Source organism: Gorilla gorilla, chromosome 12, assembly GCF_029281585.2.
Source record: "Gorilla gorilla gorilla isolate KB3781 chromosome 12, NHGRI_mGorGor1-v2.1_pri, whole genome shotgun sequence".
Taxonomy (NCBI): domain Eukaryota; kingdom Metazoa; phylum Chordata; class Mammalia; order Primates; family Hominidae; genus Gorilla; species Gorilla gorilla.
In genome coordinates, this window is record NC_073236.2 from 52,927,641 (window position 1) to 52,945,000 (window position 17,360).

Genomic DNA, 17,360 nt, shown 5'->3' on the forward strand with positions numbered 1-17,360 from the left:
CCCAATGCTGCATGAGTGTGTGAGAACCCTTTGCAGGTAAAGTACATAAACTTATGTGCATAAACTATGGGGCTTCTGTTTGGCTATAAAGGGGTAAGATTTTTTGTTTTTATTTATTTAATTTCTTCCATTATTATTTGTTTTTATATATTTTGCTTAGGCTTATAATACTTCTAGGTACCTGGCCTTGTGATTATGAAATACCTTTTAGAAGGCAAGGAATCTCTATATCAACTTGGAATACCATTTACCAGCAGTGAAAATTCCTAAAATGAAAAAGTCATTATTGTCTACAATCTGCCAATGTCCTGCTTTGGCAGTTAGATTTGAAACCAAGATATGTCATGAACTTCCTTATATCATACAGGCATTCTTTTCTTAACCTACATTTGTTGGCAAATCCCTTCAATTCTAACATTTTGTTTACTATGGTATATTCAGAAATATTCTCCTCTAGCATTTTTGAAATTGCATCCCAGGAATAATTCAAGCAGAATCCAATATTTATTAAGATAATTCTGATTGTATTTTGACAATAATATTAAGTTTTATTCAATTAAGGCAATTAGGTTACTTTCACAATTTATCTGAAAATTGAGTTATTTATTTTAAAATTAAAAACATCATTAATACATTACAGAAAAAAACATTAAATATGCCAAGAATTATCTTAGTCGCTTAGGCTTCCATTTTCCCAGATGTTCTTGCAAGAGGCATGTCCATATATATACATATAAATATATATATATATATATTTTTTTTTTTTTTTTTTTGGGACCGAGTCTCACTCTATCACCTAGGCTGGAGTGCAGTGGCACGATCTCGGCTCACTGCAACCTCCGCATTCTGGGTTCAAGCGATTCTCCTACCTCAGACTCCCAAGTAGCTGAGATTACAGAAGTGCACCACCACACCCCGCTGATTTTTGTATTTTTAGTAGAGAAAGGGTTTCACCATGTTGGCCGGGCTGGTCTCGAACTACCGACCTCAAGCGATCCACCTGCCTCAGTCTCACAAAATGTTGGGATTACAGGTGTGAGCCACCATGCCCAGCAGGCATGTCCATATATTATTATACTGCACAATATTCCCCAACAGAAGAACCTCAGAGAACAGAAATGGCACATCCTTCACCTGTACTCCAGCCTTAGAGCACACATAGAGTGGACATCACAAAGCACTCCCTAGCTCTTTAAAGCTCCTCTACAAAGCTAAGAACTTGATCCAGTGGCTTCAAAAATGGCAAAATAATGTTTAAAACCCCAATTATTAATGTAAATCACAATTACTTCATGTCTTATAAATGAAACTTCTCAATTGTACCTAACTCAGAGGTGGCAATTTCAGGAATAGTGATCCTAACCATGGAGCCATTACTCAGTTCCTAGATGGAAACAAATGAGAAAGTAAATAAAATCTGTGCATTCTAAGTCTTTGAATGTCTTAAAAATAGCTGGTACAAGACTTTGCCCATCAAAGCAATAAAATAAATGAAAAACAATTTTCAAACAGAAATGAACACTTCCAAATTTCAGAAACTTTAAATGTAATTATTTGCAAAATGTTTTCCAAAATGCTTGTTTTAATAAAAAGTGCCTAATCTTTATACAGTGAGTCACCATCATCAAAAGGACATTTACTTTTAATGAGACAACAAAAAATCACATCAATATACAATTCAACTGACTCAACAAGCTTTTGTTTTCACTAAGTTTTTAATAATACAGAAACTGTAGAAAACAAGCAGAATTACTGTATAGTAAAAAGTAAAATAGTGCCAAAAAAATGACACAATAGATTTTTTTAAATCATGAGAAATGTTTGTTGTCATTTTTCAGACAAAATTCTGTATTCTGTCAAATTTGAAATGCCAGCCCACTTCTTGGAAAGCTACCAAATGTTTATACTTACTAGGGTGACTCTGTTATGGACAGGATCTCTGATAGAATGAATGTAAGTTCCAAGCTGTTGGAAAGTACAATCCTAATTATAGAGAGAATCATGAAGTTTTGAAGAATCCCTCAGTTCTGGAACTGGGGACAACAGAACAACCTGTAAAAAGTCATAAATACGACACAAATGAATTGTTTTCTGAGAAATTAAGGACAAGGAAATTTAACTATTTCTTTTTTGCATATGGTCTAACAAACAATAATATGTAATGCTTCAAAAACATTCTGCTCCAAGCCAAGCATGGTGGTGCACACCTGTATAGTCCCAGCTACTCAGAAGACTGAGACAGGAGAATCACTTAAGCCTAGGAATTTGAGGCTGTAGTGAGCCTGTGAATAGTCACTGCCCTCCAGCCTGGATGACATGGCAAGACCCAGGCTCTTTAAAACATTTTGTTCCAGATACAATGAAGTACCAGCAAACCAAGGTCCTCACAGAAAACAACTAGAAAAGGTAGGTAAAAGGAAAACATCTGATTGGTGGCTGTGGAAAAGCTGTGGAAGCAACCTGGACTTGAGGGACCAAGATCTAGGAGGGAAGGCAACTGCAGGGAAGGGGCCAACGTTCTTGGAGAACCTTGCTTTTTCTGCTCTGGCCATCTGCAAATTTTGCTGGTAAGAGGAACATATGGAAAGGCTGACAATATGCAAGGAAAGTCATAGCTAAGAGGGAGGGAAGCCAGCAGCACTGTTAGCAACCTTACAGGGCTAAAGACTAAACTGTGAGCCGGGGCACGCGGTGGCTCATGCCTATAATCCCAGCACTTTGGGAGGCTGAGGTGGGCGGATCACTTGAGGTCAAGAGTTCAAGACCAGCCTGGCCAACATGGTGAAACCCCATCTCTACTAAAAATACAAAAATTAGCCAGGTGTGGTGGTGGGTGCCTGTAGTCCCAGCTATTTGGGAGGCTGAGGCAGGAGAATCGCTTGAACCCAGGAGGTGGAGGTTGCAGTATGGTGAGATTGCCCCAGTGTACTCCAGCCTAGATGACAGGGCAAGACTCCATCTCAAAAAAAAAAAAAAAAAAAAGACTAAACTGTGATTTGAGGCAGCTGAGGAACTAAGAGCCCAGGAAGAAAGGACAGTAATGAAAAAGCCAACAAATGAGACCAGTATTTAGCGGTATTTCCCCTATAAGCAATTATTTATTCAAAAATACAGGAACAGCATTTATTTGCTTAACTGCAGATGTGCAAACAAAAAATTTAAATGGTCTTAGTTACTATCTACATGCAGATGCTTCCAATCTTAATCTCTAGTCATGACCACTGATCCTTTTTTGATTCCTTTAATTCAATTTATATATCTCTAAGTGAATATCTTGTCAACACTGACAATCAAGACTAAGATGTATTTATTCTATTCCAGATTCTACTCTAGAAGTCACCAGGAAAAATTCAGCTCCACTGGTCCTGGCTCTAAGTCTACTAGCAAAATCTTCCAGAGAAGTGGAAAAGCCATCAGCCAATGTGTTAGACTATCATTTCCATGACCTTACACCTATCAAAAAGGCACTATTACCAGGCTTATAGAATTCTAAAAAGGTTGGAAACCATTTTCCATTATAAAAGAAATTCTTCCAAATCACACAAAACACTCTGACACTTCTCCAGTTCCCCCGTTCAATGTTCTGCAAATGTGCTGGTTTGAAGGAAAAAAAATTCAATGTGGCACATGTTTAAAAATATAATGAAGACATAGACATTATCAAATACAGCTCATAGCACTAGCCTTCCCTTTGAACCGTCCCTAAACATCCACACTCACATGTCCTTTAAATACAAACCACTTTTCTCCAGGCTTCCTACCTTGGTAAATCCAGGTACCTTCCCAGGTCGTTCAGAGAATTCGGAGCCTCGTTCCACATCACCTTTCCCCAGCCCAGCAGCACAAAACCAATCAGCTGACAAACTCATTTCCACCTCTCAAGGCCTCTCATATTAATCCCTCCTTTCCACACATATACTGCCCTAGCTCAGACCCTCTTCATACTTCTTAAACTGACACAGACAACCTCACTTGGAGGCTAACTGGTCTCCTTATCTTTAATCCCAAAATACACCTATTTACAACACAGATCCAAAACCTCGTAACTCCTTTCTCAAAATCCTGTAATGCCCTGTCAATTGCATTCAGAAGAAAACCACCTTTTCATCCTTTCTCCCTTTAAGAGCACATTAGTAAGAGTGTAAATCCCAGTTCTACCACTTAGTAGGTTTATTTCATTTGTAACCTCTATCTCATTTGTAAAAAAAAGAATCATAGTACTATCTTCTCAATAAAGCTGTTCTAAGGAAATAATTAATACTAATAAAGCACTGAGAACAATGCCTAGCACATAGAAAATGCTCAAAAAAGGTTATTATTGTTATCCAAACCCTATCCTGCCTCACCCTACAGACTGCTTGTACTTTTATAAGTATTTATTCTACAGATTTATTGAGTCCTTATGACTAGGAGATGAAGATACAAATATCCATTAAAAAATGTTCCGCATTATCTGGCCTTCCTGCCTGTGCCTGTGTGGTTTCTCCTTGCCCTGAATGCTCCTTTCTACCTACAGATATCCTACTCATCCCCAAGGTCCAAACGAAGACTGACATGTCTCTCAGAGATGAGGCTTTGATTTTGCCATGTCCTCCCATTGGATGTTATCTTCCCATCAGTCAATCAACAATGGTACTCTCTTTTCCACATTACTGAGTCATGAGTCTTTCTTAAATTCTAATTTCTTATGCAGACAGTACATCAACTCCACACAATTGTGAGATCCCTAGATGGAAAAGAATGTATCATTTCCATCTCTCCAGCACCTTCAAAAAGTATCACATACATCACAAGGGAGGTCAGTGTATGTTAACTGAATCACTTCTGTTTGAAAACATTTATTCTGCAAGTAGAAACTAAAATTAAGTTAACCATGGAAAGAACTAATGTTTAACCAAACTTCTTTTAAAAATGTTAACTTTTCGGCAGCACCTAGTCCTTTTCTTACCTCGTCCAATGATCCAAGGAGTTTACTAAGAGGCTTTGGAGTACTAACGCCATCTAGTGGAGTACTGGGCCGAGGCAGTGTGTTGGAAATCGTCAGAGAGGGAGCTGGCAGTCCAGGAATAAAAACCTTTCCCACCTTTAAGCAATAAAAACATGTGGAAAAAAAAATACTGCCTTCAATGCATCACATCCTTAAATAAAATGTTAAGGAATATGAACATATATTTCTTTTGATATTTCTAAGTTTATGCTCATCAAACACAGCAAAGAAACAATTCAAATGTCAATAATCTATCCAATTCCACTATCCAACTGCAAATATGTTGGTATAATTTCTTTTTTTTTTTTTTTTGAGATAAGATCTCACTCTTTCCCTGTGGCTGGAGTACAGTGGCATGATCTCAGCTCACTGCAGCCTCAACCTACCAGGCTCAAGTGATCCTCCCACTTCAGCCTCCTGAGTAGCTGGAACTACAGGCACATGCCACTATGCCTGGTTAATTTTGTGTTTTTTGGTAGAGACAGGGTTTCACCATGTTATCCAGGCTGGTCTTGAACTTCTGGGCTGAAGCCATCTGCCCACCTAGACCTCTCATACCTTGGTATAATTTCTCTTGGTTGGATTCCTTCTCTTCATTACTGAAGACTTTTTTGGAAGGCAAGGAGAGGAATGTTAACATAGTCAACACATTATATAAAAATCTGTACACCATGTACTCTTCTACCTTATTGGTCATAAAGACAGTAAGAACAGCGGCCGGGCGCGGTGGCTCACGCCTGTAATCCTAACACTTTGGGAGGCCGAGGCAGGCGGATCACAAGGTCAGGAGTTCAAGAGCATCCTGCCTAACACAGTGAAACCCCATCTCTACTAAAAATTAAAAAAAACAATATTAGCCGGGCATGGTGGCAGGCACCTGTAGTCCCAGCTACTCTGAGGCTGAGGCAGGAGAATGGTGTGAACCCGGCAGGCAGAACTTGCAGTGAGCCGAGATCGCACCACTGCACTCCAGCCCGGGGAACAAGAATGAAACTCTGTCTCAAAAAAAAAAAAAAAAAGAATGAGTTGACAATCCGTGCTAACCGCTCCTTATTTTGGCTATCTGTAGGGTACTTAGCAAAAACAGAAATTCACATCTGTACAGGCTGAAAACTTGATAAAACTAAAAAGGAGATGCTCAGAACTAAAATGAGATCTTAACAATGTACATATTCATGTTAACACACTACTCAACAGCTAACAAAATAACAGAAGTTGCCCCAATAAAATCCTTAGGCTTAAAAAACAAAAATAACAGTGAGAACTAATTATGCATAATTTTTTAAAAGCTATCTCAAACCCCTAATTTACGAAAAGATGGAATAAGCACATACCATGCTATTCCCTCATTAATCACCAAAAAGAAAAAAAAACTGAATAAAATTTATAATGCAACTAACAGAAGATCCTGAAAAAGTGAAGAAAAGAAGACAAACTGGCTAGTAACCTGAGACCCAGGAATGACCTAATGATGAATTCCCTAGGTTTCTGGTTTTTTTGACTCCTTACATAACCAGGCCTCAGGCTTTCAAAGTGCCTATAACACAGACATGCCAACGTTCACAGACAAAACACGCCCTAAGAAAATCTTACTCTTTCTAGCCAAAGTGTTGGGAAAAGAATGACCAACCAGGACAGAAACTTTTCACTATATCTGCCCTACTCTTTACAAACACCATGAAAAAAGTCATGGCCATCCCTTCCTCCTCATCAGGAGGCACAGTGAAAATTTTGAATGTCCCTCGTCTATTTGAGGAAGTCCCCTTCTATTTCTAGATGCGGAGGATTTTTTTTAATTACGGATATTTGATTTTATCAAATGATTTCTCTGCATCTATTTAGATCCTTGGTCAGCAAACCATGTTCCATGACCAAATCTGGCTTGTATCCCATTTTTGTACAGTCTGTGAGCTAAGAATAGGTTTTATGTACTTAAATGGTTAAGGAAAAAAAAAAACAGAAGACAAATATGTAACAGAGACTGCATGCAGCCCATAGAGGCTAAGATACTTGTCTGAACTCCTACATAAAAAGTTTGCCAGGCTGGATGTGGTGGCTCATGTCTGTAATATCCCAGCACTTTGGGAGGTGAGGTGGGAGGATCGCTTGAGTCAGGAGGTCATGGGTGCAGTGAGCTGTGATCCCACCACTGCACTCCAGCCTGAGTAACAGAACGAGATACTGTATCAAAAAAAAAGAAGAGAAAAGAAATTGCCAAGGTTGGAGAGGACATGAACAACATTATCAACCAAATGGAATGAACTGACATTTACAAAATACTCAAGGGTGCCTTCTTGGTGATTTGGCCTTTTAAAGTCTCTCTTTGTTCCTGGTCATTTTTTTTTCCCCACTTTATAGCGACTCTAGCTATCTTTTGATTACTGTTTGCATAATATATCTTCTTTCCATCCTTTAACTTACCTATGTCATTATATTTGAAGAACACTTCTTATAACCAACATATATAGTTGGGCTGTATTTTCTAATCTCTTCTGCTAGTCTCTGTTACTTGTGTTAGACCATTGTATTTAATTAGTGGCCTAGTGGGATTTAAATCTGCCATTTAATATTTGTTTTCTGTATGTTCCCACTTTCTTTGCTCACCCAGAAGAAGCAACTCTTCAAGTTTGATCATAAGATTTTGGCAATTCTGTTCAAGTTTGGCAATTCTGTTCAGGTTTAATCATAAGATCTTGGCAATTTAGTCACATCTTCAGGCTCTACTTCTAATTCTAATTCTCTTGCTATTTCCACCACATCTGCAGTGACTTCCTCCACTGAAGTTTTGAGCCCCTCAAAGTCACCCATGAGGGTTGGAATCAACTTCTTCCAAATTCCTGTTTATGTTGATATTTTGTCCTCCTCCCATGAATCATGAATATTCTTAATGGCATCTAGAAAGGTGAATCCTTTCCAGAAGGTTTTTTTTTTTTTTTTTTTTTTTGAGATGGAGTCTCCCTCTGTTGCCCAGGCTGGAGTGCAGTGGCGCAATCTCAGCTCACTGCAAGCTCCGCCTCCTGGGTTCACACCAGTCTCCTGCCTCAGCCTCCCGAGTAGCTGGAACTACAGGCACCCACCACCATGCCCGGCTAATTTTTTGTACTTTTAGTAGACACAGGGTTTCACCGTGTTAGCCAGGATGGTCTCGATCTCCTGACCTCGTGATCCACCTGCCTCGGCCTCCCAAAGTGCTAGGATTACAGGCATGAGCTGCCACGCCTGGCCCAGAAGGTTTTCAACTGACTTTGCCAGATCTCTTAGAGGAATCACTATCTATGGCAGCTCTAGTTAAGTAATGTATTTCATAGTAAGACTTGAAAGTCAAAATTACTCCTTCACAGGCTGCAGAACAGATGTGTCAGCAGGCATGAAAACAACATTCATCTCCTGTACATCTCCCTCAGAGCTCTTAGATGACCAGGTGCACTGTCAATGAGCGGTAATATTTTGAAAGGAATCTTTTTTCCGAGCAATGTGTCTCAACAGTGGGCTTAACACATTCAGTAAACCATGCTATAAACAGGTGTGCTGCCATCCAGTCTTTGTCGCTCCATTTATAGAGCCCAGGCAGAGCAGACTTGGCATAATTCTTAAGGGCCCTAAGACTTTTGGAATGGTAAATGAGCACTGGCTTCAACTTTAAGTCACCAGCTGCATTAGCCCCTAACAAGAGGGTCAGACTGTCCTTTGAAGCCAGGCACTGACTTCTCCTCTCAGGTTATGAAAGTCCTAGATGGCATCTTCTTCCAACAGAAAGCTGTTTCATCCACACTGAAAATCTGTTTAGTGTAGCCACCTGCATCAATTATCTTAGCAGCTTCTACATCAGCACATGCTGCTTCACCTTGCACTTTTGTGTTATGGGGAGGGCTTTTTTCCTTAAACCTCAAGAATCAACCTCTGTTAGCTTACAACTTTTCGTCTGCAGCTTCTTCACCTTTCTTGGCCTTCACAGAATTGAAGAGAGTTAGGGCCTTGCTGTGGATTTGACTTCAGCATAAGGGAATGTTATGGCTAGTTTGATCTTCTGTCCAGACACTAAAACTTTCTTCATATCAGCGATAAGGCTGTTTCGCTTTATCAGTTGCCATGTTCACTGAAATAGCACTTTTAATTTCCTTCGAGAGCTTTCCCTCTGCATGCGCAAGTTGGCTCTTGTGCCCAGGTGGTCTGGCTCTCGACCTATCTCAGCTTTCAACACGCCTTCCTCACTAAGCTTAATCATTTCTAGTTTTTGATGTAAAGTGAGAAACTTGTGATTCTTCCCTTCATTTGAAAACTTAGAGGCCATTAGAGGGTTACTAATTGGTCTAATTTCAATATTGTTTTGTCTCAGGATATAGTGAGGCAGGAGGAGAGAGAGACAGGAAAGGGGTCAAATGATCAGGCAGACCACACAAAACATTTATCAATTAAGTTCCTCATCTTATATGGGTACAGTTCGTGGTGCCCCAAAAGAATTCCAATAGTAACATCAAAGACCACTGATCACAGGTCACCATAACAGATAAACTAATAACAGAAAGGTTTGAAATATTGCAAGAATTATCAATATTTGAAAGTGACACAAAATGAGCACATGCTGCTGGAAAAATGGCACCAACAGACTTGCTCAACACGAAGTTGCCACAAACCTTCAATCTGTAAAAAAAAAAATGCAGTATCTGTGAAGTACAATAAAGCAAAGCACAAAACGAGGTACGATGGAATACTATTAAATGTATACATCACACTGAATGAGTAAACAACAGTACGCATCAACACAGACAAATCTAAAACAAATATAATGTTGAGCAAAATAAGTACATCAGAGGCGAGTACATGGTATTTTTTATATAAAAATTCAAAAACAAGGAAAACTAAATAATGCATTCTTTAGTGATACATACATAACTGTAAAAACTAGTAATACAAACAACTGATTTATCACAAAATCAGGATTCTGTCTATCTTGAGGGCAGGGGAAGATAGGATGCAATCAGAAAAGAATGTAATAAAAATAAGGATACTGGCAATATTCTATTTCTTAACCAGAGTACTGGGTAGATGAATATTCACTTCATTATTATTATTCAAATTGTATGTATTTAAATTTCATAATTTAAATTTGTAAAATGTATATTCTCTATGTACATTTCACAAATGTTAAAAAAATACAGCTAACAGCCAGGCGCGGTGGCTCACGCCTGTAATCCCAGCACTTTGGGAGGCCGAGGCGGGTGGATCACGAGGTCAGGAGATCAAGACCACCCTGGCTAACACGGTGAAACCCCATCTCTACTAAAAATACAAAAAATTAGCCAGGCTTGGTGGCGGGCGCCTGTAGTCCCAGCTACCTGGGAGGCTGAGGCAGGAGAATAGTGTGAACCCGGGAGGCGGAGCTTGCAGTGAGCCGAGATCACCCTGGGCAACAGAGCGAGACTCCATCTCAAAAAAAAAAAAATACAGCTAACATATACCACATTTAATATAGTGAAACTTTACCAAAACTTTAGTACTTACCAAAGGTACCCATGCTTCAATTTCAAAACTAGTTTAACTTTAAAAAAAAAAAAATCTACCTATACTCATTGAAGGTTCCCATCTGTGACAGGTTTAGAGTACCAATGCATTTAATAGCAGTGAGCCATAGCCCTCCAAATTAGGACCCACCTAAATGGGAAGCTTCACTGAGAATTCTTAACAAAATTCTTCTGCCAAATTGTGCAGACAGGAACATAACAAATTTAAAATATCAATCTAAAGTAACATTACAAATATTCATGCAGGCAGCCTGAAGTCCTACTAAAGGCATGAAGTGCTACTTATTGCTTACCCGAACCACTCCTGTGTATAGCACCAGGTTTCCACTGCCTTCCAAGACCAGCATGGTGTCTATTTTCTTAAAAAAAAAAAAAAAAGGACAAAAAATTTATTTCCCAATCTGAGCAAATTAACAGATTTTTTGACTGAAAAATCTGATGAAGCGTAATTGTCAACTTCTCAAATGTGCCTACATCACCTCCACTGGTGCTGCATCCTTTGCTGGTATGTTGGTCACTGAACCAAAGATGAGCTGGGTTTTATCATTACTCTCCTGAAACTTTACACAGCTAAATAATAAAATAAAAAAGAAACTTGATACATGCAACAACCTGTATGGGTATTAAAAGTATTATGCTGAACAGAAAAAGACAATCTCAAAAGTTTACATACTGTATGAGCCCATTTATAAAACATTCACAAATGCCAAATTATCAAGATGGAGAATTAGTGGTTACCAGGATCAGTGGGTAATGGTGTATGTGACTATAAGGAGTTAACGTAAGACAGATAAAGATGTTTTGTATCTTGATTGTGGTGGTATTTACACACATCTACATACGTGAAAAAACTGCATAGAACCATACATACACATAAATGAGTACATGTCAAATTGATGAAATTTGAAATAACATGTGTAGATCATCTATTTCCTGGTTATGATAATGTATTATAGTTGTACAAGAGGTTACCTGTGAGGGAAAAAGAATGCAAGGTACACAGGACTTGTTTACTATTTTGTAACTTCCTGTGATCTATCGTATTTCAAAATATGAAGGCAAATAAATGGGCAAAAGATCTGAATAGATATTTTACCTAAGAAGATAAATGAATGGCTAATAACTTCATGAGATGATCAACATCAGAATGCATTAGAGAAAAGCAAATTAAAGCCACTTCACAACCACTGGAAAATAGCTACAATCAAAGAATGTGATGATATCCAATCCTGTCAAGGATAAAGAGACATTCACCTTCATATTTTGCTGGTGGGAATATAAAATGATACAGGCTATTTGGAAAACAGTTTGGTGATTTCTTAAAAAGTTAAACATGAATTTACCATTCAACCCAATGACCCAATCCTAGGCATTTACTCAAGAAAAATAAAATCACATATGTCCACATTTTTGCTCAAGACCTTTGTTCAAATGTTCATACTGTCCCAATTCTCAACAGTCAAGAGGTGGAAATAAACCAAAAGTCCATCAGCTGATGAACAGATAAACAAAACATGGTGGTAGATCTATACAATGGACTATTACATAGCAATAGGTATGAAATAATGATACATGTTACAAAATGGTGGATCCTAAAAACATCACGCTAAGTGAAAGCTAAACACAAAAAGCTACACTGTGTGTACATACATTATATATATATAAATGTCCAGAAAAACTAATCTATAAAGGCAGAAGCCTAGCATGGTTGCCTGAGGCTGGAAATGGGAACAAGACTGACTACAAACAATCACAAGGAAATCTTTTTATGGTGATATAAATCTTGTAAAATTGGGTCATGGTGATGGTTGTATAACACTGTAATTTACTAAAAATCATTTAATTGTACAGTTAAAACATGTTAATTTTATGACATGTAAATTATTTCTAAATAAAACTACTTAAGCCAAAAAAAAGGAAAGAAAAGAAAAAGAAAAAGCAGTGCTGAGTTATTTATACAGAAACAATGGGAAATACATACACCTACCGTAACTGGAGCTGGGACTCTACTAAAAAGCACAGGAACTTTTGCCCACATAGGTCAGATGTAATAAACACTTTTGAGGCTTGTGAATTTTTCTCTCTATAATAGATACATTAATAAAGTAACTGTCAGCACTGGTTCAAGAATCTACCACAGTAACTATTAAAAGTCTTTGAGGCCGGGCGCGGTGGCTCACACCTGTAATCCCAACACTTTGGGAGGCCGAGGCGGGCAGATCACGAGGTCAGGAGATCCAGACTATCCTGGCTAACACGGTGAAATCCCGTCTCTACTAAAAATACAAAATAAATTAGCCAGGCATGATGGCGGGCGCCTGTGGTCACAGCTACTCTGGAGGCTGAGGCGGGAGAATGGCATGAACCCAGGAGGCGGGGCTTGCAGTAAGCCAAGATCGCGCCACTGCACTCCAGCCTGGGCGACAGAGCCAGACTCCGTCTCAAAAAGAGAGAGAGAGAGAAAAAAAAAGTCTTTGAAAATATTCTGCAAGAAATCTAAAAACTACTTAGGTCAAGCAATAATCTCAAAGACACAAACATTTCTAAGAAATAAACTTCATGATCTCTAAGATCTTTTCAGTTCTTTGATTATGAGCTCATTACACAGCTTTGTTGGGGAAAGCTACAATAAATTTAACAATTACTGATGAACTTTTAAATTACATACTATGTAAGCTCCCTGCTTGTAATGCAAACTAAGCCACCTACTTGTAAAGTAATACATGCAAACTTGAATTCCTATCCCGCAAAGGGCCAGATCTTTCATAATGCTATTTCTCCTATCTACCCCCACTCCTTCTCAGATTAGGCCTCATTCACATCTCTTTTTGAAATCATATCTCTAATTCCCAAACCCTTCCTTCTAAAGTGCTACAGAAGGCCGGGTGTGGTGGCTCACGCCTGTAATCCCAGCACTTTGGGAGGCCGAGGCGGGCAGATCACCTGAGGTCAGGAGTTCAAGACCAGCCTGACCAACATGGAGAAACCCCGTCTCTACTAAAAATACAAAATTAGCCAGTAATCCTGTAATCCCAGCTACTCGGGAGGCTGAGGCAGAAGAATCAATTGAACCTGGGAGGCAGAGGTTGCGGTGAGCCGAGATCGGGCCATTGCACTCCAGCCCGGGCAACAAGAGCGAAACTCTATCTCAAAAAATAAATAAATAAATAAATAAATAAATAATAAATAAATAAATAAATAAAGTGCTACAGAAGACCCATAAATCTAAAAAATAAGAATCTATAATATATTCAACTTACAAATAAGTTATTTAAAGAAAAATGATCTATAATTGTAGGATACTTTTATTTGATATATGAGAAACAAACCAGAGAGACTATTTCAACATTGTATCCACATCTTTACTTTCTTCAGACTACCTATCCCCCATTTCATTCTCTCTAAGATTATGCATTTGCCTTCCATTTCAGATAAAACGAGGCTCTAAGGCTTGAGCTCAACCTCCTGCCTTACGTATCTGATCAACCTTCACTTCTTTATCCCAAGGCTAATCTCACCACTTGTGCACCTTTCTGGTTACTTGTTCCATCAATCGTTTCCTCTCTTCTGTATTTTCAATACTTTCCCTTGAGTATAGTCCGTATAGCCTACTATTTCACATTAAAAGTCTTAAAATATAAAATGGACTCAACATTAGAGTATATAAAAGACCTTCTCAATTTGACTGGATATAAAACTTGTATTGTGGTTAGGTAAGAAAATATCGGGGGCCAGGCACAGTGGCTCACACCTGTAATCCCATTACTTTGGGAGGCAGAGGCAAGCAGGTTGCTTGAGCCCAGGAGTTTGAGACCAGCCTGGGCATCACGGCAAAATCCTTTCTCTACAAAAATTAGTCAGGCGTGGTGGTGTGTGCCTATAGTCCCAGCTACCTGGGAGGCTGAGGTTGGGGAATCACCTGAGCGCAGAAGGCCAAGGCTGCAGTGAGCTGTGATTGAGTCACTCACTGTACTCCAACCTGGGTGACAGAGTGAGACCCTGTCTCAAAAAAAAAAAGAAAAAGAAAATACTGGGGCAAGATGTCATGAAAACTAATTTTATTATAGTTCAGCAAAAACAAAACTCTCCTTGACCAAGACTCCCTCTAATTTTGTATCTTCATTCCTATTCAAAGGCAAACTCCTTAAAGAGTCTGTATGCCTATGTTCATTTCCTCAGTCCCCATTTACTTTTTCTACCCCACTTTCCCCCGCCACCCTCCCAGCTTAAAATGCTTTGGCCAAGGTCACCAAGGAACCCACTGCCACCCAGGTACCTCCTCTCTGGGTTCAACTCTCAGGGCCACACTTCACCAGTACCTGGCAATACTGGCATCTCTGTATTCTTGAAATGTTCTTTTTTGTATTCTGTATTTCCTGCTGCTTCTCCCATCTGACCTCTTTTGCTTTGTCTCTCTGCGCCAGCTTTGTCTCTTTCCATTCCCCAAATCTTAAGTTTCCAGGACTTCAGTTCCTAGCCCTCTTCTCATTCTACACCACTGGATTTTAACTATTTGGAGGCCACCAATCCCTTTGAGAATCTAAGGAATGTTTAAACCCTCTCCTTGGGAAAAGGCCTATATACTACATGTACACACAATTATTGAATACAATAATTCTTCAATTCTAATCTAATTCTCTTACCTCAGTCACCACTTATAAGCTGACAATTCCACATTTATTGTTCTGCTCTTTCCCAAACTTCCGACACACTTATAAAGTGCCTTCTTACCGCTGTCATCAAACAGACCAGAGGCCTAAAGGGCAATCAGTAATCTCTCAAGCCTCCTTTTTTTTTTTTTTTTTTTCAGACAGTCTCACTCTGTCACCCAAGCTGGAGTACAGTGGTGTGCTCTTGGCTCACTGCAACCTCCAACTCCCAGGTTCAAATGACTCTCTCACCTCAGCCTCCAGAGTAGCTGGGACTACAGATGCACACCATCATGCCTGGCTAATTTTTGTATTTGTAGTAGACATGGGGTTTCACCATGTTGGGCAGGTTGGTCTTGAACTCCTGAGCTCAAGTGATCCATCTGCCTCAGCCTCCCAAAGTGAGTGATTACAGGTGTGAGCCACTGCACCTAGGAAGGCTCCTCTTCATTAGCCTTTTCCCTCCCCTCTGCAAAAACCAGAGTGGGAGTACTTGTAATTCCCTAAATACACCACGCACTCACCAGAACTTTTGTTCTGATCCCAGCTGCCGTCTGTGGTCTTTCTCAACTTACCTGCCTAGCAAATACCTATTCATCTTTCAAAGCCCTACCAGCAAAAGTAGTCCCTCCTGTGTCACCATCCTTCAGCTATCTGCCTCTTTTGAGGACAGGGACAGTGACTTATTAGACTGTTAACTAGCACACACATTGGCATATAAATTAACACGTGAATTATTAAAGAGAATATAAAAGAAGAAAGGTCACCCAGAACAGAGATCTAAGCTATGTTTCCCAAAAAGTAAAGCTGGCACTCAACTAACATGAACATAAAACTTAGGAAACATGCTAAAAAACCCACATTTCCTCATTGATAGAAATTAACTGTTTCTCCCCAGAACAAAAAACACCTGAAAAATGAGAGATTATTACTATAAAGGAAGAAATATCAGATGACAAAATAATATTTTTATGATGACTTTTTTTTTGAGATAGTCTCACTCTGTCACCCAGGCTGGAGTGCAGTGGCACGATCTCAGCTCACTGCAAGCTCAGCCTCCTGGGTTCAAGCAATTCTGCCTCAGCCACCTGAGTAGCTGGGATTACAAGTATGCACCACCACACCCAGTTAATTTTTGTATTTTTAGTAGAGACAGGGTTTCACAATGTTGGCCAGGCTGGTCTCGAACTCCTAGGCTCAAGTGATCTACCAGCTTCAGCCTCCCAAAGTGCTGGGATTACAGGCATGAACCACCGCGTCCAGCCTATGATCACTTTAATATCATTAATATCCTCTACTGAAACTGAGGTGGCCTTAATACATATCTCTATATATTTTTACATATATTAATAACTGATCACATTAAAAGGAAACTTTAAACAAAATGCCATATATTTCCCAAGACTTTCAGCAACATTTTTCTTTGAATATAATAATATATATAACAAACCTTATATTAGTAATCGTTTCTGTCCACAAATGGTCAATACACAGTTCAGGAACAATTGGCTCCATTTCTGGTGCAACAAAGGAGCCATTAGAATTACTATTTGGAGAATGAGAAATACTATGTCTCTTTGGAGACTGATTATGGCTTGAAATGTTGAACCTTTGCACCCCTGAAAAAGAGTGCACTCCTAAGGCAGGAGAATGAGCACGACTGCAAAATAAACAGAGGAGAGAGTACATCACAGTTAGCAGGGCAGGCTTATATGACACACACTCCAATGACACTTCCCAAAATTCCACAGACAGAAGAGCATTCATGGCATAATCCAGGTCAGAAATTAAAATTTTTCAAAAAGGAGTAGCTATTTAAATGGTTCATGTCAATGTGCTTTACTATATTCTAAAGATTTAGAATTATTATTAGAAGAACTCATCTTTTACAACTAAAACTTAGATCATCTTCTTTTTCGGAAAATGAACTGATTATTCAAAAAGCTCTAAACTATGTCCCTGTATAGTCAGACATATATATATCAACAAAACTATGTCCCTGTAGCACCAGATATACATATCTGGTGATTTAAATATATATCTATATAGAGAAATCGATACATTTAGATATCAAATAACAAGAAAAAAAAGAAAAACTAACATAAATTAAGGCAAAAATAAAACAGTGCCACAATATTTTGGGAATTAATATTCATCAAACTGTTGCCCACATAGTGGTAGAAATGAGGCAACTAACCTTAG

The 17,360-nt window shown here is 38.9% G+C and overlaps 1 protein-coding gene across 1 annotated transcript in view; it reads right to left on the reverse strand.

Annotated features, from left to right (window-relative positions):
* The window catches only part of LOC109025714 (anaphase-promoting complex subunit 1), a 68,995-nt gene that overhangs the window by 50,899 nt on the left and 736 nt on the right, over positions 1-17,360 (reverse strand). The window contains 7 exon segments of the mRNA XM_055378218.2: positions 1,324-1,384; positions 1,912-2,052; positions 4,949-5,083; positions 10,803-10,868; positions 10,989-11,079; positions 12,497-12,592; positions 16,609-16,818. Coding sequence (XP_055234193.2) covers positions 1,324-1,384; positions 1,912-2,052; positions 4,949-5,083; positions 10,803-10,868; positions 10,989-11,079; positions 12,497-12,592; positions 16,609-16,818 — 800 coding nt within the window.